The 27,107-nt window shown below is 40.1% G+C and overlaps 1 protein-coding gene across 1 annotated transcript in view; it reads left to right on the plus strand.

Annotated features, from left to right (window-relative positions):
- The window catches only part of NME7 (NME/NM23 family member 7), a 92,534-nt gene that overhangs the window by 52,680 nt on the left and 12,747 nt on the right, over positions 1 to 27,107 (plus strand). Inside the window, exons 9-11 of the mRNA XM_062619519.1 lie at positions 160 to 228; positions 4,016 to 4,117; positions 22,398 to 22,505. Of these exons, the coding sequence (XP_062475503.1) occupies positions 160 to 228; positions 4,016 to 4,117; positions 22,398 to 22,505 (279 nt within the window). The remainder of the gene's footprint in view (positions 1 to 159; positions 229 to 4,015; positions 4,118 to 22,397; positions 22,506 to 27,107) is intronic.

Genomic DNA, 27,107 nt, shown 5'->3' on the forward strand with positions numbered 1-27,107 from the left:
GCTATGTTGTTGACAAACTTCATATTGTAGCCGTAAACCCATTCCTTTTGCATATTAAAACTTAAAAGTGTATTCTGAATGTTTGCTGGTTAAGAAGGGGTATGTGTCTGTGTTTTGTTATTGTTTAAGGCAGACTGGCTTACATTTTTGTTTTCTTAGTTCAATATGGAACGTGCAAATGTGGAAGAATTTTACGAGGTTTACAAAGGTGTCGTCTCTGAATACATGGTAAGCATAAGGTTGAGAAGAATGTGTTTAAAATAAGAAAAAATAAGGAAACGGTCCTTTTTTGGGCTGGGGAGAGGATGTATTTTATGGACCTGGTATTGACTGGTTCTAATTTGTTCTCAAATAAACTAACTCATCTTGAAAATTGTGCTATCTGTGTTGTAAGAAAGGAGATCTTTTGTGAAAATTCTTCAGCCAAGGAATTTGTAAAATGCAACAGAATGAAGTCCTTCCCCCCTTGGATAAGTTATTTTATTGTAGTAGAGCTATGAGAGTGTGTCACTTCTGTACCTTCATTTGACTTGATATTACAGTTGTGGCTTTGACCAGAATATAGATTTATTATTTTGTTTACAATGGGGCTACTATATTTGAATGCTTTCCTGATGGCATTTTTTAGCTATTAAGTTTATTGATCTGAATTCTGTAGATCTTCAGAAAATTTGAGAAGTTTAAGATATGCTGTAATACAAATGTATGTCTAAGACTCTATATATTATTATGTCTTGTTGTACTGTCACATAGAACTTCCTGACTGCAGGCAGAACAAAACAAATACACGAAGACAAGCTTGCATTTCTATATAACTGTCTATCAGAGAATTTTGGTTCATTTTAGAAATAGTAATAAGTTTACCTTTACTGCTGTCATGTACTATGCAGGTTATCCTTAATTTTTAAATGGTTAAGTTTTTAAAAGTTTTCTACACAGTTACTAATATTGCTTTAGTTGCTAATATTACTCTGATCATGACATTTTTGTTCCCTCTCCCCTCCCTCTGTATAAATGTTTAGTCTAACTTCAACAGGGTCTGTGGAATTGTCTTTAAATTGTTAGTTCACTCTCAGATTGGGGAATACTCTTAAAGTCTCCTCTGATAATACTGGTTTTGGCAAGGATCAAAGGAAGATTGGACAGACAGACTTATGGGTATGTGGCAGAACTCAAATATGGTGGTACCTGACCAGTATTTCAGGGCCTGAGGAATTCTGGTACTGCAAAATTCTCTGCTTTGAACCAAATCGGAAATGCTGTATCATCTTCTGCAACTCTTGTACAGTCTCTGACCCCCTAATAAGTTGCAAATTTAGTTATATAATTTGAGAGTTACTCAGAAGGTAAGGTGACATTTAAACAGGGTAAGTCAATAAAGCAGATACGTTGCAGATGGAATTTGAAGAAAAGTGAGAATCTAGGGCTCTGTCCTGCAAGCCATATGAGCTGGGTGCACTCAGTTGAAATGAAATTAGTATCTCCGTGCATTCAGGATATCTGTGAAACAGGAAAACGTGGGAAAGCTAATGATGATGGCAACAGAATCCAGAGAAGGCACATATGGAAACAGAGATAGATACTGTCAGTGCAGGCCAAATAGGAAGAAATATGTTGCGAAATAGGATATTGAATAAAGAATATGACCTCTTATATCTGTGACTCAGAACCATCTGTTTTGATCTGAATTTTATTTATCATTTGAAAATAACTTGGTGCAGAAGGTACTTGGCATCCAGAAATCCTTTTCAAAAACTATACTCTCCTTTCTTCTGGTGAAGTCAATCAGATAAAGGCTTTGTGTTTTATATAAAGCATTTCTCTGTGAAAAGAGAAAGCTCAACAACTGCCCAAAATATTAGCTGTGTTGGTATCTCCTGCATGAAATTTTGCATACTATTGATTAGGTTTTATGCTGTTTTGCATTCTATTTCCCACTGTAGCCAGAATAGAAAATGGAGAAAAAAGGAGGAACATTCTTTTGGGTCAGCTCAGAGTCTAAGTTGTTAATCAAAAGTGTTCGAGCTTGATCCAGCTCCAGGAACTGTTCTGATTGACCACAAACCACGTTATTTGGTGGATAAACTATTTGCTAAAGAAAACTTGATTTAGCTGTAACTGGGAGTCTTACCGAAGAAACAGTGTCTGCTATTTAAATTCAACTCTGGACTCAGTGAGACTGCATAAGGTAGTTCAAGCTTTCCTCACATTGTACTGCTTGTCTCTGAGCCGTAGTTGATGGCAGCTGCTCTTGACTCATCAGCTTTCTGTTGTAATGAAGGAGTCAGGAGTAACTTGGCTCATGTTGTTTGCAGTTGCAGGTGGGATGTCAGTGCTGATACAGAAACAATAGAAAAGGGAGAAACAAGAGAAAAAAAACAACCTACATTTTGCAGGGAGGAATTCAGTTGATTCAATTAAAGTTAAAAGCATGGTTTTTCTCCACTTTCCTGTTAATAGTTATTTAGATGACAGAATTTAATGAAGCTGTACAGAGTAGTGACTTTGTGGCAATTTATTGTTTCTTAATAGAATGAAATATATTGCCCACTGACCTTTGTTAAAAAGAATCTGCTGGTGATAAGACAGTTTTGTCATAAAATATTTATTCCTATTATAGACCATGAAACTAGTCTGCACTCCTTCCATGCCTTCTCAGGAATGCTTCTACCTACATTTTGTAGGATCAGGTTAATGATAGAGGCACTTGGCTAAAATACTGTTCTCCTTACTTTAAGTGGGGAGACTAAGCCCATGCTTTCAGCATGGAATCCATTCTGAAGACAGCAGCTTTTTGGAACAATGATGATCAACTTGGAGTCTTTGTGTGTTTAGTTTCCATCACAATTCATAAATGGCAGAGGACTTAATCCTTCTTTTCCTACTGCTTTTTTACCCACTCTATATGCTCTTGTTCTTTGCTATTACTCATCCTTGACCTGCCCATGGCTGGTGGGTGTGATTGCAGTACCTTGCTTATCCTTTCCTGTCCTCCTTTATTTCCTGACAATGTTTTCTCCTTTCCTCTTTCCTCATTGGTTTTGATTCTGTTAATTGTCCTGATTTGTTTAAAACTTGCCTGGCCAGATTTCTAGACAAGTGTACTATTATAAGGACATGATTTAGAAAAAGAAGTCAGACTAGAACATCAAAATAGATTCTTTCTGCTTGTGAAACCTATACCTCTTATTAACAGACTCCAAATTGCACTAACGCCCAGAGTTAATTTAAGGTTATGAAAACTAAGACCCATCTTCAGCATCTGCTTAGAACTGACTATGTCTCTTTACTCTTCAGGAGGTTACAGGGAAGCAGATGATTTTGGTGTAACTGAGACTCTGGTAACAGTACACCTCAAGAATGTTGCCAGATTAAGTACCCTTTCCCTAACAGCTTGTGCCACAGGCACAGCTTCTGTTGGCTTTGTGTGTTTCAAGCTTCTGTAGTAATGCATGAGGAAAAGACAGTGAAAACCAAAAGCCCAAAAGACATTTTAATGACTAAAAGCCATCGAAAGAATGCATATTTGGAAACAAATTTAGGCTGCGTACTGTGCTTCCTGTAGGGAACACTGCAAAGTACATTGCTGCCTGTGGAACTGGCTGAACACAGTGTGATTTTTCAGGCTTGTGCCCAGTAAAGTGTAGTCTATTGATTTAGTCTAGTTTGACAAGTTATGGGATACTGCTGTGAAATCCAGGCCCAGATCAATAAGGATATACCCACAAAAGAATTTGAAGTACTGGGGATGCTATTCAGTATCCTGTTGAAGGTGAATATCCAATTTACCTCAATTTCCACCTCCTAAACCAAGTAGCAAAACGGAACACGTTTCTTCTGTTGTATTTGTTGTATTCTGTATTCATGATGTATTTGTTTAATGTCTTTGCTTTCCCTAATGCACCAATATTTCTCACTTGTTCCTGTCCTGTAAGCTTGGGTCTAATTTTGGGGAGGAATACAACCCTTGTTAATGCCCAGAGAAGCTCAGATTTGTTTCTTTTTTCTCTTTCAGGAGATGGTTACAGAATTGTGTTCAGGCCCTTGCATAGCAATGGAGATTATACAGCCTGAGCCTCCAAAAGTCTTCAGAGAGTTTTGTGGTCCTTCTGACCCTGTAAGTACTTCCTTGAGTGGTAAGGAGTGCTTAAAAAGTTGATATGCTGTGGATGTGAATTAAAATATCAAGGTGGGGTATGGTTGCCACATACCTGATGAATTCATTGGAAACATGAACATTATCTTGGTATGGAGGTCAAATGCTAGTCCTAGTGGACCAATTTGCAAATCCTCTAGCAACTTTTCTAATGTTACTAAAAGAGATGATCAAATACTGTGATATTTATGTGAAAGGAAAGCTATCTAGGCAGAAATCTCTGTTGAAGATTCATATATTCTAGCACAAGGCTTGAGAGCCCTGGAACAAATAGTTACTGCTTGTGCATGCAAATGTAAATCAAATGTTAGTCCATCACAGTCTATGGCATTCTGCTAGGATGAAACTATAAAAGGAGAACTGGTTCTTCAGAAGAAGAATGGTTTTTCAGAAGGAAGCGAACAAAAAGGATGTAAAAGTTCTTTTACCTGTTTGCTATGGTAATGCCTTCTAGCTTTTATTTTTAATTTCTTGAGGTGACTAATTGGATGTGTGTGACACTGCATGTGATTTGGAGACAGGCAATAAATGCTGTCTCTAAAAATTTGCAGTTTTTTGTTAAACAGAGAAGACTATTATACCACACAGTATCCATGAGGTAAAATATCAAGATGGAGACAATGAGGTCAGGGTTTGTATGTTTTCTTGATTATGAAGTTTTAGTTGCAGACTGAGTGGGTTTACCAGTTTCCATGGAAAGAATCCACCCAGATTAATATTTGAGGGGAGAACAAGTTGTTCAGGATATATTTTTCCTCAGATCCAGAGTTTCCATTACAGAAAGCTCAAGCTAAAGGCATTATCCAAACCTTTTTTCCCCCTTCTGTTTGGTAACATTCAAATGTTTCTCTGCTGGATTAGCATCTTGTAAGCAGAGCATAACCTGTTTATCTGACTTAGTTTTACCTGCAGGATATTAGTGGTAATGTACCCAGTATGGTGGTTTCAGTTTTGCTCCAAATTCCATGTTTAAGGTTTCTGACCTTTAAAGCTTTCAAAGGTGCATTTTTTTTTATTCAGGTCTATTATACCCTTTTCATGTTTCTGCCTGTTTGATTCCTGATAGGTTAAAATCAAAATATGCTTGTAAACATCACAGCTGCTTTCAGTTATTATAGACAGTGTACCTATGCAAGGGGAATTTCCCTTTTTTGCTGCACTATATCATATGAAAAGGTCTGTCATAGCCATAAAACATGTGTGACTGAAGGAGCTGTTAAGCTGAAGAGCTGAGGGGTGTATAAAATGATGGCTTCTTTGGGTAGCGCAGGAAAGGAGCAAAGGAGATAACTAAATTCCTGCCTGCCAGATCTCTTCCTCTCTTTCTAGTGACCTAGCTATGCCATTTGTCTTTCCGGTTTAAATGTTAACTGTGATTTGTGAAGTGAAAATGAGTACCTGTCTGCTTCTGGTGGAAGCAGGTGGCTGTAAGTTCTAGGCACTGACTTTATAGCAGCTGTACTAATGGTACATTTGAAAGGCAGCTGTGTTACGTAGTTCTGTCTACTGTTTTCTATTGAAATAGAAGGATTGTGGATGAATTGATTCTGCGGGCACATAGAGCATATGTGCAAATGCTCTGAAGGGTGATCTTTGAAATTTTTCTCTTTGGATAGCGTTTGTTAAGTTGACCTTGAGGAAGAAGGGACTAGGATATCTCGGTGGTCTTTTTGTCATTCCCATCCAGAATCATCAGAGAAGCTCACAAGTGAACTTTGTGGTTAGAATATCTGTCTCAAATAGGAGTAGCAGGAACCATAGCAGCAGTTTCATTATCTAGCAAGGCTATATGCAGACTATGAAGATATGATGGACTTGATATTCTGGTGATAAAAGTTGTGCAAATAGTGCATTATCACTGAGAGATCTGGATTTCATTTGTTTATATATGCTAGATCCTGATGTGTGTGCAACCTATTTATAAACATAGGTGAAGACCAAGTTCCCTACAAAACGTACCTGCTTGGGTCACTATGGCTATTAAAGAATACTCTGTCTGACAAGTAGTGCCATTGAAATCACTGTGATTACTCTCAAAGCAAGGTACTGTTTGAAGTGAGCAAAGGCATTAGAATTCAACCTACATAGGTTGAATCTCCCAATCACATGTGCTGTTAATTACATCTTAGATACATAGCAAATGGAATAATTACTTTGTGGCAAGTCAGATATCTAAACTGGATATGAATGTTAACAGCCCTTTCAGTCTGTTCTTGGTTTTACAGGGAGACAGTTGGGGTACACTTCAGTAAAAGGCATCCAGAAAGAGGTGATTCAGATTTTCCCAAATCAGAGCAAGATGTCATTTGGAAATAGGTTTGGGTTTGTCCAAGTCCCTGATGTTTAAAGATGAAGAATTAGAGTTGTTCCATTTTGAGGATTATACTTCAATAACCTAGCAATTTGTACCAAGTAGACAATGCTAAAAATGAAATGGAACTTTGTGCTTACTAGGTAATAATTTGTTAGCACTGCAAGTCAGTATAACTCTCTGCCAAAAATATCTTTCATTATAAACCAGCTTATAAATACTTCATTAAAATTTCTCATGTGGTTGTAGAGAAGACTACTACCAAAAACCTGTTTTGACCCTTTTTGTAGCAGCATATGAATGGCCTGTCAAATCTGGAAAGTTGGCAGTGGGATAAAGATACTTGTCTGTTAGGAGCTGTGCTGGACATGCTCACCCTCACAATTACTGTGACCTGGTTGAAGGGCTCAGTGTCATGGATTGCAGGCTTGTGTAACATTTGTCCCTGTGGGTAGTATATACACTAGGAGAAATGCTTTTCTGCAGGTCTTGCTGCTGCATGCATTCTTGTTGTATGCTGGCACTTTTCTAGTGAGTGGCCAGCTGGCTTACTGCATTCTTGCTGTCCTGTCAGAATTTTTAACTGTGCTTGGCTTAAGCTTCCGGAGTGCAACTGGATTGTTTTGTGTCATTGGTGGTCTCAGCTGAGGACTTTCTGTAATCTTTCAGATCAGCAGTGATGCTTGTTTTTCTTGTCTTCCGATTGCAGCCTCTAGCTTAGCTGTTCCTCACAGCCAGGTCCCAGACTACTTGTGTGACTTGCTCTTGACATCCCTCTGTACCTCGTTCTCTCTGTCCTGGAATGCCTCTGTGGCTAATGTGTAGGACTTAAAAATGGAAGACTTTCTCCACATCTGCTATAATAAGCAGGTATTTACTCTTTACTTATTGTTGCGCTTGGCTGAGGAGCCAGTGGTGCGAGGCTACCATCTGCGGGCTTATGACTGAATGCCTCTAAGTCAGAATCGTGCCTAGATGTTTTACCCTACTGATGTTGTGTCATTGCAATAGTAATCCTGCTCATGCACTGGAAGCCACAGACCCAACCCTGCATGCAGGCGGTTCAGGACATTGGTCGTTCAAGATTGACCCAGGAGATAAAAGTCTTGTTCGGAAACATCCTGAATGAGCAAGCAGCCTTTTTTCCAACTGGATTTGCCTATCCCACATTGCCCTTTTAGTCATAATTGCGCTTGTAGTAAGCGTGGGTAAAGCCCTTCCCAAATCTTCATTTGCAAAGCCAAGCCATGAATCAATCAATCAATTGTTGCAGCAACCCTATAAAAGGCCAGCGGCCATTCCGATGCCCATTTTGAAAATAGTGTTTCTTTACAACATTAATAAGTGCTGTCTGGAAAGGATGGCTGAAGTCCACACAAGACTGCAGCTTTCAAGGAGTGGAAGCGCCCACAGCCTTTGCTATGTACTTAAAACTAGGAGGTTTGAGACACTGAGATTTTATGAGCAGCTGAGCACTTTTATTTAGATATTTAAATTTCAAATAGGAGTGGGATTTCTGAAACGGCTTTGAGTTCCACTGATTTTCCATGGCGTGTCTGAATCATTTAAGCCCTTTTTCAAGATAGACTTATCAAATCTTATTATGCAGATTGTTAAATTACATTTTTTGTGCTGGGTGCTATTTCACTCTGTTTCTACTGATGCAGTTCTTACATCAAGAAAGAAAAAAATTACACCTATGGCAAAGAGGTAGCTCTAGAAAGTTAGAAAGAGGAGTTAAAAAGTTCATTAAAACAGATTACTACAGAACACTAATCTTTTGAACTTTTGGTACACACTATCACTTAGAAATAAGAGCTGCCACTTGAACCAAAGTTCAACAGAAGACAAGCTATGTTTCTTCTTCATTGTAAAGAAATTGAAGTGACTGGGGAGAGGTAGGGGTAAAAGCAGCACAGTGTGCTTTATCAAGAAAGCTGTTTTGTTTAAGAGCAGTAAGAAGAAAAACCAACAACCTATTCTGTATTGATTTGATGTTGTTTCACATGGATGAGGAAGCAAAGGTTGTAATTGAAGACCTCAGAACAAAGGGATGGTGGCCATGGAATCCTGTCACTGCTTGAGCTTGCTGGCAGCGATGTTTCATTTAGTTGGTGTTTGTGTATTTTTGCCTGATAGAGCACTTGTAGGCCTTTTGTTATTACTGAGTTCTAAAGCTACGGCTTCGTTTTCATATCTTCTTCGTGTAGCTTCTATGTTGAAATAGCTGCTGGTAACATTTTGTCATGGGATTATTGAGGTGGTTACTTAGTATTTGTAAGACACTTGTAAAATGCTGTAGAAATCAGATACATTTCTGCTTTTTTTTTTTTCTTTTTAAATTATTTTACCTTTATTTTGAACTTTCTTCATGCACAAGGGAAAAGTTGGTTAGAACATGTGATTCCGGGAGTCTACATCAGGTAGCTGTTCCTGGGTGATTGCATAACTTATAGTGGCCATACACTAAATATGACTCAAGTACCTTTTGCTGTGAGATATTATCAAAGCTATGGGACATGCCGCAATATTTCTGCATCCAGTAGGCTGAAAAGCGATTTTCGTATACTTGCTTTATATCCTAACCTGCATTCTTTTTACATTGGGGATTTGCAATTTTAAGGTATGTATTAGTCCCTTGTGCTTTTTCATCAGTGCCAAAGAGCTAAAAGGGAGATAAGTTGGTTTAAAACAAAGCTGGAAGAGCTGGGGTCTGCTTTAGCTCCATTCCTGACCTCACTGTGTGACCTTGGACAAAAAGTTCAATACGTTTCTGCCTCAGTTATCTCATCAGTTAAATAGGGAAACAGTATAAGCCGAAGAGCTTTGTTGCTGTAAGATTTTTGTTTGTATGGACCTCTTGTGAATCTTTAGCACTGAAAAATATCTACATGTGAGATGAAAAATGTTCCTGTTCATTCCTAGAACAACATTAGCACTGAAAAATATCTACATGTGAGACGAAAAATGTTCCTGTTCATTCCTAGAACTACATTAGCAGCACAACATTTTCATATTACATCACATAAAAAGTAGTTCAGAGGAAGATACAAAGAAATATTAACACTATTTTTGAGCTCCCAAGTATTCATTTTCTGGTGATACCTTCATAGCTGTTTCAATATGAATTCTTCCTGTAGCCTACTGAGCTTTGCTAAGAGTGTTGACAGTGAAGTACATGATGTGTTTCAAGAGAAATAAGATTTATTAATCTAATTCTTTGATGAAGAAGATTTTTATATAATTGATTAGTTGCTTAGATAGCCTGAGTCATGTAATGATAATAAAAACTTTCATTCAGTGCCAGAGCATTATCAGCTAGAGTAGCAAACGTATTGATCAATACCAGTTACGATATCCTGCTGTCTAAGCCTGCAGTGGGAGACATGATTGAATTGCTTAAATGTTATTTAGGGTCAGTCATCTGACTCTGTCCTTTCAGTTTTTAATTTCCACATCAGCCTCTGCAGGTCTAATGAAAATGTGTTCTGGACTGTGCTAAGGCCTCTTAGTTGAGGGATGTGGTAATTTTTGACTGAATAGGTGTAAGTGGAGGGAGATTGTTCCCTCTAGTGCAGCCCCCTTTTGCAGACCTGACACTGCTGGTTCATAAAGCCCAGTTATAGTGTGTTGTCAGAGATAAGCCTGTGTTTATGTGTATGCCAAACACCACACCTGTGGCAGTGAGTTGCTTTTCCCGGTATGAAATGGATGGAGTCTGCACTGCCTGCACCAGAAACAAGACGGATACATAAGTGTCGTATTTATTCTTCCTGCCAAAGCTATGCCTTGCCCCAGGGGCACCTGAAAGTCAAGAATCCAATAATAAATTTTTGCAGGCATGAACTCAGTATTCATAGTAAGTTCTCATGATGTGGTTCTTTTGCTTCTGAATGGAGATTGCAGTGGTCTGCCAGCCCCTGATACCCTCCCTCTGTTGCCCCATTTGCTTTAATCGTGTGTGTATGTGCTTTTGTTGTGGCATGCATGCATGCATGATCTGGTTATAATTTTGAGGTGACCTGCTTTGAGCTCTTCTTCTTGCATACTATCTTCTCAAAGCCACCCTTTGGAGGTGACGGGAAGTCCTTTGATAGAGACTTCAGCCTCACTGAACTATGCCTTTGTGCAGAGATTAGAACAAGAATCAGAGTAGTAGTGGTGGAGGAGCCTTTTGCTTGCAAGTGTTTTGCTTTAAATGTGGCTTGTTAATTGCCGGAAGGTTGCTGTCATATGATGGCAGTTCAGTGTCATGTGGAGCTGGAATTTGTACATTAACTTTGGTTCTTGATAGGCAGCTGCATGTGTGTTGAAAATTGCTGTTACTGGTAATGACTGGCAGTCTCCATCAGGAGACTAAATGCTGACAAAGCCCTCAAGACCAAACTCTGCTTAAAATCCAATGTGGTTGAAGCATGTTGGCAAGGTTACAGTTTGAAAAAACCCATTTGTATCTGCCACTCCTTGTCTGAGGCTCCAGAGCTACCTGGCTTGAACATGCCAACAGTGCTACTTTTTCTGCCTAAATAAATCCTTGATGAGATGTCATTTGGTAAAGTAGATAATAAAAGATACTGCATTGTCTGCTATCAAGCCCACTACCACCACAGAGGTATGATGCTGGAGGAGTCTGCTGCTTTCAACCTCTGCAGAGAAAGGACTGGGAACCTCTGGGAGAGGACTGAAACTGAAGCACATATGCATCTTGTTTGCAGTTGCTTAGTTGTTTTTTTTTTTTCCTCAGCTGGCTACCAAAGCCCTTCTAGTCTATGAAGGTTTTTCTTGTAGTTCCTTCTGCTACCTGTCACTGACATTTTAGTATCCTCTGATGACCTGGCACCTTCTTAACTGCAATTTCTGGGCATTTTCAGAAAGTTATCAGCATTTTGTCAAAGATTCTGTATGCCCTCCTGGAAAGTATCATCAACTTCAGAAGCCTCAGGATTCCCATCTGCGTTCCTGTCTTTCCCTAATGTTGGGCTGCCTGTGACTTTGAACTGGTTTTGGGCTCCTTGTGCATGGTTCCAGGCTGGAATAACTTTCCCTGTTTTAGCAAGGGGAGAATCATAGAATCATAACGTACCTTGGGTTGGAAAGGACCTTCAGAGGTCATCTAGTCCAACCCCCCTACAATGAGCAGGGAGATCTCCAACTAGATCAGGTTGCCCAGAACCACATCCAGCCTGGCCTTGAATGTCTCCAGGGGTGGTGCACCCGCCACCTCTCTTGGCAGCCTGTGCCAGTATTTCGCCACTCTCACTGTAAAGAATTTTTTCCTCATGTCCGGCCTGAATCTCCCCTCTTTTAGTTACCCTTGTCCTATTGCAACAGGCCCTGCTAAAAAGTCTTACCCCATCTTTCTTATAGCTCCCTTTTAAGTGGCCCTGAATGACCACTATAAAATCTCCCCAGAGTCTTCTATGCTTGAGGCTGAACAGCCCCAGCTCTCTGAGCCCTGAATGTGTGTGGAGGGAGAGACTGAAAGAAAGCAGGGATGTGCCACAGGAGATTAACAGCACTGGTTACTGATTTTCCTTGACTTGCTGTGCTGCCGTAGAGACCTCCTTGCTACTCCCTAGAATGGGTAACATGCCAGGGTATCCTGGAGCTAGGTTTTTAGGCCTTTCCTTGCAAAGCACCACAGGGCTAGCCTTTTTTGTAAGGATTTAAGCTGTACTTAAAATATTTACTTTTTAAGAAAACTTGATTTCTTGGTCAAGCACTTTGCACCGTTCAGTTCTGCAGACACATGAAGACATTTAGCCTAATCTGAAATCACAAAGTCTAATTGTGTCTAGTAGGTGTGAAAGAAGCCTGGAAGACTGGTTTAGGGTTCATAAAGGCTCCCTTTGCACTCAGACCGAGTGCATCCCAAAGTAGTAGGTGGGTGTTATTAAAAAGTGGTATTTTAAGCATCTATGATGACCACAAGATTCTTATAGATGCTGTGAGTTGCATGAATTTGTCTATTCAGTCTTGATGGGGGGTGGTTTTTTTGGACTGTGTGGGGTTTTGGTTGTAACTGTCCATTTGCAGGTCTTGCTTTGCAAAATGAATGCTTCCATATCCTGTTTATATTGTGTCTTCCTTGTTATGTTCTCCAAATTTTGAATAGCTGCTATGTTTTAGAGAGTGGTGTTACAGATTTAGTATCTCATACAGATGGATCATACTTTCATGCATTCAGTATGTTTCAAAATACCTTATCTTTATTGTAACTCTGTTTACATATCTTAAATAGATTAAGAGAAAAGTTTTTTTTCTCAATACTGTAGAGAAAGGTATTTTTCTAACATACCAGCTGATTGTGTGATACCAGTCTGGTATGGACAAGCTCACAATGTAATTTTACAGTGGTAGGCTGATCAAAGGTAATCCGCAGGGTTCTGTCTAGTGCTTGTTTCTCCCACCTACACTGGATTAAAATGCAATTTATGCTGCCGGGGGGGGGGTTTAATACTTCTTAAAAGTAAAAGTTTTCTTCCCCTTTGTGAAAACACAGCCTTTGTCAATAAAACACAGGCCTGGCCCTAGGCTGTAGTCTCCTCCTACAGTCATAGGAGGTCTGCCATCCTTGGTGATTTTGATTTATTTTTTTTTCCCTCCCTCCTTCCTCCTTTGGACTGTTCTGTTTTTGCAGTAGCTGCTGTGGTTTCTGAGATTTAATTAATTAATACAGTCCATAAAGGCACTAGGGAGGATCCTTTTTGAGAACATAGCTAAGAGCCTTTTCAAGAACATGATGCTTCTGGGTTAATTTCAGTTTACGTGATTGTTTTCTTTGCTTCCCCTATGTTCTGTTTGGTTACAGCAGACAGCAAATCACTTGTTCACATTGGACAGCAGTGGTTTTGAATCTAGAAAAATTAATCCCTGAAAGGAAGCATTGAGGCAAAAAAAAAGTAATTCTCTGTAGCCTCAGTCCTTCCTTGGAAAAAGGGAGAAGTGTTTCCAGGAAGATATGGGAAGTGCTGAGGTCACTGTCTGGGAAAGAAAATGGTAACTGTTACTGCACTAAACGTTGTTTTCTCTTCCAGTTACTTGGCATCCTGGTCACAGTGATCTTGTGTGTTTGAGCCTTGGCCTTTACTTGTATTCTTCTTGACTTCTTTTGGAACATAGTAGTTTTGTAGTAGTGTTACATAGACTTCAAGTTATGAAATAATATGAATAAATAATAAGAAAGTAATAAACCAAGGTAGAATTTGGTAGAACAGGCTGCAAGGGCTTTTTCTAGAGCACTGTAGAGGGGAGTTAGCAAGAGTCAGCGCACAAAGGTGCTTTTGAAAATGTGCACTAGAAGAAGTTATAGGCATGTAGAAAAAGGACAGTAGAGCACTTTTCCATATAACCATGATGATTTTGTGATCTTGAGAATCATGAAGTTGGCTGCAGCTGTCCCAAAAAGTTTCATGTCTTTCAGTCAACAGCTTATGAATAATCAATTCCTGAATGTGCGTGACTTTTTTTCTTATCCTAGAGGACTGCTTATTCAGGCTCTGCTTGGTTAATAACTTGGTGGCAGAGCTAATAATAACCAAATGGAAAAGGAGCTGCAGCTCAAAGTGTTTATTATGTACTCTTGATGATAAATTGGTACACGAAAGAGATTGATCTGAGTGGATCTGATCACTGCTGGAAAGAGATCTATCAGTTTCTTGAGTGGGTTTCCCCTAAGAAGGATCAGTTGGCTTTCTAGGTAGTATAGCTGATATCCTTATACCGTACATTGCAACAGGGGGTGTGTGGACTGAAATTGCCTAGGTGCTTTGAATGTCATTGTAGTAATACAAGAAATACATGCTGTGGAGAGAGCATATCTGCACTTATTTTCTGCTTGAGCTACTTATTAAAGGCTTCAAAGTGGCTGAAAACAGATACTGTGGCCTAAGCCTTCCCTTCTGTAACAGTCAGTAGTGTGGTTTTGCATTTCTGATGATGGTGGCTGCTATTATTATTACTGTTGTTCTTATTTTAAATCCTCCTCTCTGCAATTGCTGAAAGCCATGAGAACAGCTGCAGTAATAGTTTTCATTTTGTACCACTGGTCTCATTGTCTGTGGACACTGTTAACTAAACAAAGACATTTTAAAAACTGGATATAAAATGGTTAATTCAAATGCTGAAAACCTGCTGAATAACTTGGGGTGCTGCTTGCTGGTCTGTTTGGTTTAGGTGACATTCTCTGTTCTACTGCAGGGCCACCTGAGCAGAATTTTTAGTAGCTTCTTTCACTTACAGCATGATAGACCGCATCCAATGTGCACATGGGACTACTCCCAAGATGTTTTCCCTTTGTCTGCATCCCTTGACTTCCCAGATCAAAGGACTAGAACAAAGTTGTGGTGGAAGATGGGTGAGCAGCAGTTGTTCTTCAAGTTTCCATGGCAGCTCTCAAGTTCCCATGGGTCACCCTGGCATGGCCTGAATTTTGCAGACTGTGGTTTATCATCAGGGTGCTTGCTACACAGGAATTAAAGCAGCATTAAAACAGGGAGAGAGAATAGTGAAGGAACTGGTCTCGAGTTCAAGACATCTGAGCTAATAGTAAGATGTTGCACTTGTGATTGTTGTGACCTGTGGTTTTTTGTGCCCCTGAGAAAGTACTGTCTCCCTGCCTTGGTTTCTCACTCCGAAAAAAAATGGGGTCCATTCTGCTCCTATTTTCTGTTCTTTATGTCTCTTCATTTAAGTTTTACAGACCAGGAACCGTGCATAGGATCACTGACTAGTACAGCTAGTCCTGAACACAGCAGGGGCTTTTAAGAAACAGTTGTAACACAGATTATGAGTGATTCCTTCCATCCAGCAGGGCTACTCACAACTGTGTGGGAAGAGATGGCAGCACAAGCTGGCTGTTAGATTGGGGAGGCTTGAGGGCACAGAGTATGCTCTCCCATGCTGAGCCCCAAGTGAGAAGGATTTCTGGGGGTTGCAGCAGACTTGTGAGGTTTTTTTTTCAGTCCGTGTCTTCTGTTGAAGTGGATGGTCCAAAGTTGGTTTAACTAAGGGCGTCTCTAGAATTTTAAAGCAGTTTTTTTCTGCTTTGCAAAGTGCCTCACTCAGGTTTCTGGACTGCTTAAGCAAATGTAAAATTTGATCTCAAAAATTTCAGAGGAAAAGATAATTTCTAATTGTTCTTACCAGGAAAAACTCAGCCAAGGTATTTGCGGACCAAAAATAATGTCTTGCAACTTCATAGTGACTTTCACTGAATGCTCTCCAGATATTTTGCTAACATCTATTAATGAAATCCCAAAATACCCCTTGCAGGCTAGTATTTTTTTATCCTTGTTTCACAGGTGAATTAGTAAATAGATGAAATTCTAAATGCCTTGAAGGTGCTGGAAAAGCATCAATAGGACCAGTATTGTACCTTTAAAGCTTAAGGTAAAGCAGCTAATAATAAAGTTTAATTACACTGCGCTTTCTTATGGAATTAGTTGCTTTTCAGTTGTTAAATTCTTCCCTTTTCCAACTTGTCAAGTAATGTAAATATCCCTTACTGCACCCAGATAGTACAACAAGATAGCTAGCTGTTTTATCTTCATTCCTATTTTGCAACCAACTCACATTTGATATGTAAGTTATCCTCAAGGCTTCACCATCCAATCTAGTTTACACTTCACTCAGAAGTGTGGCTGCTTGCTCTTATCTAAATTCAGCCCATTGGCAACGGCAGATAGGCACACAAATACGATGGTAAATAAGTTTCAGAGCAGGGTAGTTTTCATTAGAATTGTGTAACTATAAACCAGAAGCACCAAGACCAGTGAAAATGCTATCTCAGGCTGGCAAATGTGCCACGTTTGCTGCCCACAGCAGAGAATCTGCAGAGAGTTGGTGCAGCACCTTCGGGCTGCCAGAGAGGAGGAGTGGTAGGGAAAGTGTGGGAGTGAAGCCGGGAGAACCAAAGTGCCTCAGGGGCAGAGTGTGAGAAGGAGACAGTGTAACAACTTCTACAGACCTGCTAGCTTCCGGGAAACTGCCGGCGTTGGAGTACGGAAGATAATTTTAGGTCCCTTACCAAAACTTCCAAGAGCCACAGGCCTTCAGAGCAGTAGTTCAGAGGTAGGCTGGCTTTAAAATAAACAGAAAAGAAGATGGATTTTTGTTTTCTTCCTTTTTTTTTTCCTTTTTTTAACTCAGAGCAGAGTAGGCTTTTGTAACAAAATAAACTGTGGTTTGGTTCCTTGCTGCTACTGTTGCAGAACTTTTTGATTAGGTGATCCTGGGCTGCACTGTTCAGAGCCTTACAATTAGAGGTTTGGCTGCTGTTGCCTGGATCAGATTAAGTTAATTCGCTGAACAAACCTTTACAGCCACACTGTTTCAAGTACGTAACTATATGCCCACAGACTTGACTCAGATAAAGATATGAGAAACTTGTCAGGACAGCCATTAAATGATTGGAGGCATAAATATTTTGCCATCAGTCAGGAGAAGACAACCTGAATGTCTAGGTCAAATGCACAGGGCTCAGGGGACAGAAGATTAAGCTAAATATTAGAGAGGCTTTCAATGCAATCTTTCTAGATTCTTGAGAACCTGTGTATCAGTTTGTTTTGTGATAAAGATTAAAAGATGAGGGGTGTTTAGTGTGTGTGTATGTTTGGAGGAGGTTGTTTTAGTTTGATTATTTTTTTTGTGATATGTGGGAAGTATGAAAGACTTTCTGATAGCACTGACTCCCTTGGAAGTGTGCGTAAGGCTGTTAATACTGACTCCATATTTGTACAGGATGTTGGTGCAGCTCATGTGGAACACAAAGAAAAGAGAAAATGTGTCACTGTCAACAACAGACTTCTATTCTGCATTGGTTTGCAAAAGGAAACCTATTGCATTCTCTTTAACATTGACCAAGAGTTAACAGTGGTAACAGCAGCACCTTACGTAGATTTTTCTCTGTGTGAGATAGACAGAAGGCTTAACACCACATTTAGGGATGATGAAATGGACCTTGAGTTGACGCAGGAGTAGAAAATTGTGTTGTGCAGCAGCTGATGCTGAGTGCAAGGTGCCTTATTGCATGAAACTGGGGAACATAACCAAGTCAGAGCTGAAGTAACTCGTAGGGAAGGGCACACATCAGAATTGGTTGGCTAGAGTTTGGAAGGAGTATGAACTGCAAAGAAAACATGTCAGTCAAGGTGAGGCAAGTCAGCCCTTGTGGTATCGTGCACAATATCATCTGTGACCACAGATTTTGTTTTGACAGTTAAGCCTTTGTCTTTAGATGGGAACATCTGTGAAGGATATATCAGACTGGTCAACTGAGGTTGTTCCCACAGTAACAATAATGTGAAGGTGTTTCTTAGTTTGAATTAGCATTACAGGAGATGCTTATCTAGTATGGTACTCTGCATGACAGAGAATGTGTTGCTTTTATCATTTTACCTCTTACTGATGGCTTATGTAGGAATGAGTATTTTGTACATCTCCCTGCTACAACCAGCAGCGTGTGATATGAATGGTGCTAAAATCCCCTGAAAGTAAAAGCCAGCTGAAGAGCTGTGATGATGGGAGTAGAAGAGAGAGGCACTCATCCTACCTGCCTTACATAGCTGTTGTATTGCAGGAGCCTTTTTTTTTTTAGCTGAAAAGGCTTATTAGCCTCCATGTGCTACAGAGGAAGCTCAGGTGCCTCACTTGGACTTGGTTGAGGCAGTCAGCTTTCTGATGGCTGACGTTCAGATAGACAAATTCCACAGTGAGTGGTGGAATTTACATTGTTTTGTTTGTTCACAGTTAATGTGTGTTCTGTTCTCTTGACAAGGGTGTAGCTGGTCTTTAAAAGGAGAAAGGCACTTGCTTGTTTGGCTGAGGCTGGCTACTGCTTTCTGGATCAGTTGGCACCCTCAAGGGAAAAGAGGAATCATCTCTTTCATGACAGCAGTGGAGCATGGAGAAATGCAGAACAAAAAGCTTCATGAGTGCAGGGTGGGGAAAGCAGAGGTGGGGAGATCAAGTCAACATAGAGCCTTCAGAAAGAGTGATGAATGAAGAATATTAAGATGACCAAGGAGTAGACACACAGGGCTTGGATAGAGAAGGAAAACAAGGTGTTTTACTGGGGGCTTTGAGAGGGCTGTGCAGTTTATTGCAGCCCATGAATGATGCTGGCCTGAAAGTAAATGTGAAAGAGTGAACCTGCCTTGGGAGCACACCATGGGTAGCAGACAGTTTGATCACAAACTCATATTTTTATTCTAATTCACTCAAGAGGAATAGTAAGGAATTTTCAAGGTTCCCTTGTTCTAGTTCATGTTCAAATAGAGCAGAATTTTAGGCTGTAAAAGTTCCTTTGTGTAACTTTGGTGCATTCAGAGTTTGTGCTGTTTCCCAGTGATGAGGGAGGGAATGGTTGCTGCACAGTCAGTGGTCGCCTCTTTGGCTTTTCCTTAAATGCCATTTAAACAACAAAGCACGCTGAAATGTTTAAAGGCAGTGAGGCCTTTTGGCCTTTTTAGATACCTAATTAAATATTCATGGCAGATACATTTTCTTGACATTTTCTTTAAATCTGAAATTTTGGCTGGAATACATATTACTGTATAACTTCCCATCCAGCCTAGGAAAAGACAGACATTTGAAGGAAAAGCAGTTAATGAGCTTTGCTTATGAGTATGTTTATGATATTTAAGTCTGTTTTTGACATATTACTGGCATGGGTGACATTTGTTTCCCTTCACTCATATAGAAATAGAAAGATTTTAGAATGTGCTAAGTACTTCATACAGGCAGTGTTGCACTGTGCACAGCTATAGAGTGATAGATACATGAAATATATCTGTAACTTGTGTAGGGCAAGGATCTTCAAAGGGCTGGGTGAAGATCAAAGCCCAGCCTGTAGGGTGTGATCAAATAGCCTCCTGAAAAAGACCAAAGTGGATATGAAGCCTTTTGGTACAGCAACACTGGTTTGTTTTACTGCAGACAGTGTATTCTTTGTGAGGTGCAAGTTTGTGGCACCTCCATTTATACCTGCACGTGAAGTTCCAGTGCAGACGTTACCCTCCTCTCATGCATATAATAGAGCTGTAGCTGCTCTTAACTCTTGCATCATCCCACTCTCCTTTCAAAAAAGTTTTTGGAAACTGATGCACAAAGCACATACTCCAGAAAATAAACATAGTGGAAAGCTTAGGAAAAAGAGGTTTTGCATTTCCATGTTGTTGCAGATGAAACCCTGTACATACATACCCAAGGACAGTTGTGGCTGATCCATACAACTCTTTGTATCTCCATCATTTACAGAGGCCTTGTTCCCTGAGGGCTCCTCATTAGCCTAGTAAGAAAGCAATGGAATAGAAAAACTTTGGAATTGGCAATTATTGTCCTTTGTTTGGCTGTGTGAATATAAGCAGAGACTGCTTTACCTCTTGTCCAGTTTGTTAACTAAGGACAAGAAAGATTTCTTTAGATTCTTACTAAGCAGGTGCTAACAGTGTGAAGTGCTGGACAACCTACCTTTGTGTACTTCGGATCTAATGCAGTCCTAGGCAGAACAGAATGAGTCCCTTTTTGTACAAGATGTCTGATGAGTTTCAGGAAGGCAAGAGAATGTGTAGCAACCTGTGTTGAAAAATTGAAGGAACTGCAACAGTAGGAGTTTTTGCCAGTGTTAGTGGGGTAGAGTGAGTCTCAGAGAAAAAGCATGAGGTCTTCTGTTAAGAAGTCATGAAGCAGAAATGAGAGCTTAGGAAAAATTACAGGTCACGAGGCCATAGCTGCATTTGGGAAAGTTTCATAAGAAGCAGAATTTTTGGCCTTGTTGAAGGATGGAACAGTTTGAACAAAAGAGTGTGATGGATGGGAAATAAACAGAGTATGAAATACCAAGGTTAAGCTTTTTAGATCTGAGCTGTTTCTTGCTAAATTGTTCCCAAAGAGTTTATAGTCACAATAATTTTTTCTAATATGCCCAAACTTTCTTTAAAGTAATTGGAAGCCAAGTGCTATCGCCGGCTTCCCAACACCTAGTTGTTACAGGAATCAAGAGTTGTTTCAAGGAAGACTTGATTAAAGTGTCACATAGCTATAGTTAACTGGCATGTGACTTCTGTTTCTCCAGCAGACTTTCTTATCACAAGCCTTTGTAAGGACCATGTAGAGGAGGGGTTTTTTCTCCTTGAGGATTTTTTTTTTTTGAAAGTCAAACTCTTGAACTGTCCTGTTTGATATTGAGTGTATCTTATTCAAATATCCTTGACATCCATATCTAAAGATCCTGTACAACCTGTGACATACCCACAGTAACAATGGGGAACTGAAACTTCTGCTCACAGCATGTTTTGGTTTAGACATACTTTAAGCATTAAAGTAGTTTAATTGTCTTCCTGGTGGGTAGCAGATCACCACAGGTAACAGATCTAGGTTACTAGGTAACAAATCACCATAACTGTTAATTGTTATTACAGGAAAATATCTAGGACTTGCTGGGCTAAAATAAGATCTTGCCTTGAAAATCCAATTGTCTTAGTTTAGTTACGAGACATGACAAGTGGGTGAAGCTGGAAAGTGGGCAAAGGGTGTTGTCAGATAATGCTTTTGGGACTAGCTTAGAACATTCACTGCCATCGCAGAAGAGAGTGGGCATCATGCAAGTGGTTCTCACCTGTACCTGTGCAAAGCTTTCCAGCTGAGCCAAGAGCCAATACTGAAGTCACTTTGAACCCATCTGACACTGACAGTTAAGAAATGCTTGGATGATCCAGGCTGGTGACTCAGCTGTGAGGACGGTAACCTCCAGCTGTGACATCAAAACAAACATCTGGGAGTGGCACAGTGAAACCCAGCTGGCCACTTCCAAAGTGATTACACCCTGATGTCCCCAGTGCCCCTTCAGAAAGGGGCTGATGTAGGTTCTGTTAGCAAGGAAAAATGCTTCCTTTTTTTTCAATTCAGTAGCTGTAGCATGAGCTTGTTGTGAGCCTGACCCCTCAGAGGCAGCAGTGCTCAGGAGGCACTCACTGAAGAATGTCCTGATGGTTTTAAGGAGGGAAAATTGGGTTAATGCCATCACCACTGAATGTTAATAGGAAGCACACTGTGTATGAGGTAGGCTTGGAGAAATGTTTCAGGGTGTTGGGAAGAGAGGCCCACGAGGTATAGCACAGTTGGCACAGAAAAGGGGTTAAAAGACAACAATACATGTGCGGAGAATTACAGCAGAACTGCATTTTGCCTTGAAAGAAAGAGCATGGTGGACAGGAGAGCCAATGAAGGCAGTCCTCTGTGGCATAAAATAGGAGGTATGCCATCACAAAGAGGTAGGGGAAGAATGTTATGAGTGGTATCTGCTGCAGTAAGAGAAACACAGAGAGGTCAAGGACATATTTGTTGATGAAGGCATTGTTGATGAAGAAGAGTATTGAAATGTCAACTTCAAAGAACAGAGAAAAAGGTAGAGAGAGTCTGGACTGATCCTCAGGAGGGATCAGATGTTGGCGCTAGTCACAGTCTGAGAAAATCACTGCAGAGGAGAAGACCAAGAGTCTATTCAGCAGCTGGGCTTCACAAACATCAGGTTCTGAAGCAAATAGTTCAGTGCTGGGGAGGTGGTGTACTTGTGTCTGCTCCCCAAGGGCAGACATTCTGTTGAGAGCTGGAAAGGTGTTAACATGAGCTAATTGTATTAATACAAGTAACAGGAAGTTGTATCTGTAATATGAAGGGTCCTGCATGTCAACCGCGGTGGCTTGATTAGCCAGTTTCAAGCAGTTAGTTTTCACAGTCTTGGTCATGATTTTTCAACAGCTGTGTATGTGTGTAATGCAAGCTGGAATTTCTCTCTTAGTTTTCTTTTATAGTGTACTACACATATTTTGATAGCACAGTAATGTTTTACTTTATAAGACTCCATTGCATTCACAATATAAAGGAAGAGTGTGGTTCAAAACGGTCTTCTGGTTTTGTTGTGTTCAATAGGAAATAGCTCGTCATCTCCGACCTGGAACTCTGCGTGCTCTCTTTGGGAAGAACAAGGTTCAGAATGCTGTACACTGCACAGACCTACCTGAAGATGGACTTTTGGAGGTAAGACCTGCTAGAAAAACATGTGGTTTTCTGTCATTGAAAATTTTAAAGTGAAAAGCTATACTTGACACTTTTTTAAGCTGTGGACGTGTTTTATATGTGGAGTAGCTGTATTGGAGACCAGCTGAGAAACAAAAGCAAAGAGTTTATTAAGGGTATTTAACTCAATTAATTATGATACTGTAAAATTCACTCATGCAGTTTCCTTGGGTGAATATAGTATAAGGAAATATTTAATGAGATGGAAGTCAAGAGTCTTCTCTTGGCCAAATGTGTCCTTGAGACTGGATATCAGCTCCTAACTTCTTAGCTTGGATAACCACCATGATCTGGATTGTCTCTACAGTGAGCTTGTGTGGGACTTGGAACATTATAGGCACAGGAATTCGAATTCTCCAGATAGGGTCCAGGTTTATTTGTGGACACTCATAATTATGCACATCAGTTGATACTTCCTGTGGTTTATATTAACTTACTAATTATTATCTGATTTTGGTTTTGTATTCTTTCTTTAAAGTCCAATAAAATGGGAAAATGTTACATTAAGGGAGTTTAGAAAGACAGAAATACTGTGAAAACCAGAACGAGCTCACTCAATTCCGTGCCTCAAGACTAAGGTCTGTACAAGGGTGTCGATGCAGTGTGTAAATGTATCTTGGATGGATCTCTGCATCAATGCAGATGTTTTTCCAGGACATGCATAGCTTCTGTTTTACTGTCTACATGTATTTGTGAGTGCTTTGTTGTCAGACTGCTGATAGCAGAATGATGGAGCAGCAAGAATTTTCCCGGCTTGGATACTGTTACACTGCCAAAATGGTGTTTTCTTTGAGGGGAGAGGAAGAGCTAACTGCACTGCCATCTCCCTTCATGAAATAAAATCCCATCTGTGGGTTAAAGTGCTGTTTCCCAGGAAATTGCGTCTGGTTTAAGGAATAAATTACTGAAATCCAACGCTGAGAATGGCAGCCAGTATCAACAAAGTTGCAGCTTTTTAAATCGCTTCCAAGCTGCCGTTAGAAGATAGATGATAACTTTTAGTTTATGCCCAAAGGGACTAGATTCAAATAAACAAACAAGTATTTGTCACAACTGCCTAAGATCCCTCTGTCATGGCTTTTTAGTGGCAGCAGAAAAAAAAAGGCAAATCCTACATGCTTTTAGAACTTTAGCAGAATTCTTTCTTGCACGTGTCCACAATCTGTCTCTTATGCTGATGCAAAGCAGGTGTAAGTCCATATTGCTGGGGTTTTAAATTGGTTTTGTTGTTCAATTTGAGTTCACAGCTACTATAATTGAGGTGGGTGGAACAAAGCATTTGAATTGCTTCTCCAAAATAAAAATTGAGACTGGAGTTTTTTCTTAAGGTCTCCACTACATATGTTTGTCCTTTAAATCCCACAGCTGAATCATAAGCTAAGTTCTTGATCTAGTATTACTTCGGCTACACATTTTGGAGTTTCCATTGCAGGCTGGTCATTTTGGCAGTCATTTGTTGATTATATTTTTTGGGGGTGGGTGGTGGTGTGTGTGTAAAATACTTTTTTTCCCCTGGCATAAGTGTACACAGAATGTGGCCCTTTATCTGTAGTTTCTTTTATAACATTCCAGAAGTTGTAAAGGACATTGACTAACGTTCGTTAATGAGTAAATAAAGAAGTGAATGTTTCATTCTGATTGTTTGGCAGATAAGCATTATAATGTAAACTATAGAAACTTTTTTACTTCTAGCACTTTAATTCTTGGAGTATCTTTAGATTTGTGTTCTGTAAGAAATGTAGTTGCCTGAAAATGTAGGTAAGCAGAATCAAAAATACAAAATCAAAAAGCAAGAACCTCTGGATTTGCCTTAGTGCAGGGGTCTGTCACAGCTGATGGAAAAGAAATGATACATTATACACGGAGATCACTCTTGGGAAGGACTTTTTCCTTGTTAAGCTTTTCTGTAAGAGAACTCAAACCCAGTTACAGAGGTCTCATTTGCCGGCAAGCAGTTACCAGATGTTTCCCCTACCTGAGCCCCAGTAACTGTAACAGCACTGTATGTGCTGGGCTAGAGCAGAGTGACTGTGTGACATCCAAGATAACCATACAAGGAAACTAAGGCAGACATTTTTAAGAAGTATGCTGTTCAGTAAATGATAGTGAATGTTTTCATTCTTCAGTGGATAACAATATTCTAATATACTGACTTCAAAAGAGCAATTATTCTCAGCCTTGGAGGAATTCAGGTGAATTCAGAGATGGGCAGGGCACTTGTCATTGAGGAGAATGACCTTGCCTGTGGTAGCACAGGGGAACTTTCTTGTTTCCATATGGAGTTAGGGTGTGTTCATTATGTCCATGTTCTGGTAGGAGATGTTGCTGAGATGGTAATGCTGCAGTTGCTATAAAAGCTTTACAGTATTGTTGTAGGACAACTGATTAGTAGAGGAGGAGTCTGGAGTAAATTTCAGAGAGAAATCTGACTCTAGTAGATTTATACTGTAAAGGTGAAGGATCCTTTTTAAAGCCCCAAAGAAAATTGATTCATCCCTAGCAGTCTCTTTGCTGTCTTCAGGTGGCACTGGTTTTTGTACAGTGTTAATACTCTGCTGCAGTTACTACCCAGTATAGCTCCAAAACCCAGCCTATATGCAAATTCTTGCACTTGTGTTTTGCCGATGAAAGGCAAGTCTGGCAATCTGAATTCAGGCACAAGAGCTAGGAACTCCAGGGTTTCATTTCTATCTCTCGTGCTGATTTTATCTGAGCTTGGTTAAGCCACTTTGCAAATTTTGGCATTAAAGTGTTTGGCTCTGAAATTCTGTATGAATATGTTCTGATTTATATTTATCTTCTCCAAAATAAAATACTAAATGCAACAGATTTTAGAAAGCAAATTGCAGAATCATTCTTACAAATTATTACAAGATTTCTAGCACTTTCCCCCACCCCCTACTTCCTGCTACATATATGTTGGTGGGGTTTTTTGAGGGGTGGGCTGGTTGGTTTTGGCATTTTGTGGGGATTTTTTTGTTTTGGTTTGTTTTTTGCATGCTTGGTTGGCTTTGAGTTGTTTGGTGGTAGTGGTGTTTTGGTTTTGGGTTGGTTTTTTTTTTCCAGAATAGAACATAGCTCAGTTAGTTACTCTTCTGAAACCCAGTAAGCTTTCTTGGAGAGAGGATGCTGTAAGATTTCTGAAACTCTTGGTAAACCAGAGAGGTGGGCCTCAGGGAACTGTTACAGCCCAAAAGCAGGCAGAGCCACTGTGTTACACTGTGAATAAAGTTGTTTACCGTCTTTGATTCAAAACTTCTGTACAACCTTGACCATGTTTGATAGCTGAACCATCCTTTTCCAGAGATGGAAATCCATCCCATTTCCAATGCAGCCTCTCTGTACAGGTCTAAGTGCTGCAGAGTGGAAGTCCCAGTATTTCTGAGCTTGAATTGAGCCCAGTGGGTTCCTACAAAGAAAGCGTTAGCTGTGTCTGTTGGCTGCCATGTGGAGCACTTATGTTGTTAATGCTAAAGCAGCTTCTTAGAGGTCTCTGTCACAGTCCTGACTCTGTTGTGGCTGCATGTTCTGTGAGCACATCTGCAGGCAGGGTCAGCAGTGCCCAAAGAACCTTGGAGGCAAGATGGAGGAACTGTTGCCGTTTTGTGGAAAAAAGCAGAATAGGTTGGTCTGTGTGTTAATTGTGACTTTTGAACTTCCAGAATCAAACAGAGATGGGAAGGTACCTGATTGATCTATCCTATCATGGGCCTTAAATGCACAGTATTATTGGAACCACAATAAAGGTGTGCTCCTTTGTAGAAGAGAACACACCAGTGCTTTCCTGAGGGCTCAGTTAGGTATCCTTAGTGGCAGGTAGTGCTTATTTTAAGATTTCTCCACCCTTCTCTGCAGTTTTAATGACCCATAGTTAATGATCAAACTGAAATTTGAAAAGTGTTTGTAATGGCAACTGCTGTCTGATTGTCAGCAAATGGAGACTTCTTAGAGGAGATGAGACAGGTAACTGAGGGCTAGATCAAATGCTTGCTGAAGTTAATAACCAAACCCTAGGTGACTTTGGTGGCTCATACTCAGCTGACAGTCACTAGGAAGGGCAAGGTAGTGACCTTTCTCCCCAAAATCATGACCAAGGAGTACTCGGGGAAAGGACAGAGAACAATGCTGTCTCAGGGACAACAAGGACTAATTAACTAGATGAGGATGAGTTTGTGCACCTAGCTTTAGAACACTGTGTTTAATTAATGTAGTACAGCAGTTTTTCGATATTTGTTTATTAGACCTCTTTTCCATGCATCTGGAAAAAGGAAAGTTCACTTCTGGTCTTAAAGAACCCTCAAACAAACAAACAAACCCCAAAAGCAAACACTCGCATTTGCTCCCACCAGTTTGACCCTTAACTCCTGTCCGTGTTCTACAAACTACTTAAATTTTAGGCAGTGATTAGAGCACACCATGATTAATAACTCACTTTGGCTCAATGGAGGGAGATGCAGTTGAGTGTAAACTGCAATGGGAAAATCAGTGTATTTTCAGTTGTAAAGCTTTAACTGCTGCTTTTATTGCCAATTTTGTGATGCAAGAGGAGGGTGAATATTGCCC

This window comes from Pezoporus occidentalis, unplaced genomic scaffold (genome assembly GCF_034315485.1).
Source record: "Pezoporus occidentalis ecotype Australia unplaced genomic scaffold, CSIRO_AGI_Poc_V1 ctg211, whole genome shotgun sequence".
NCBI classification, from domain to species: Eukaryota; Metazoa; Chordata; class Aves; order Psittaciformes; family Psittacidae; genus Pezoporus; species Pezoporus occidentalis.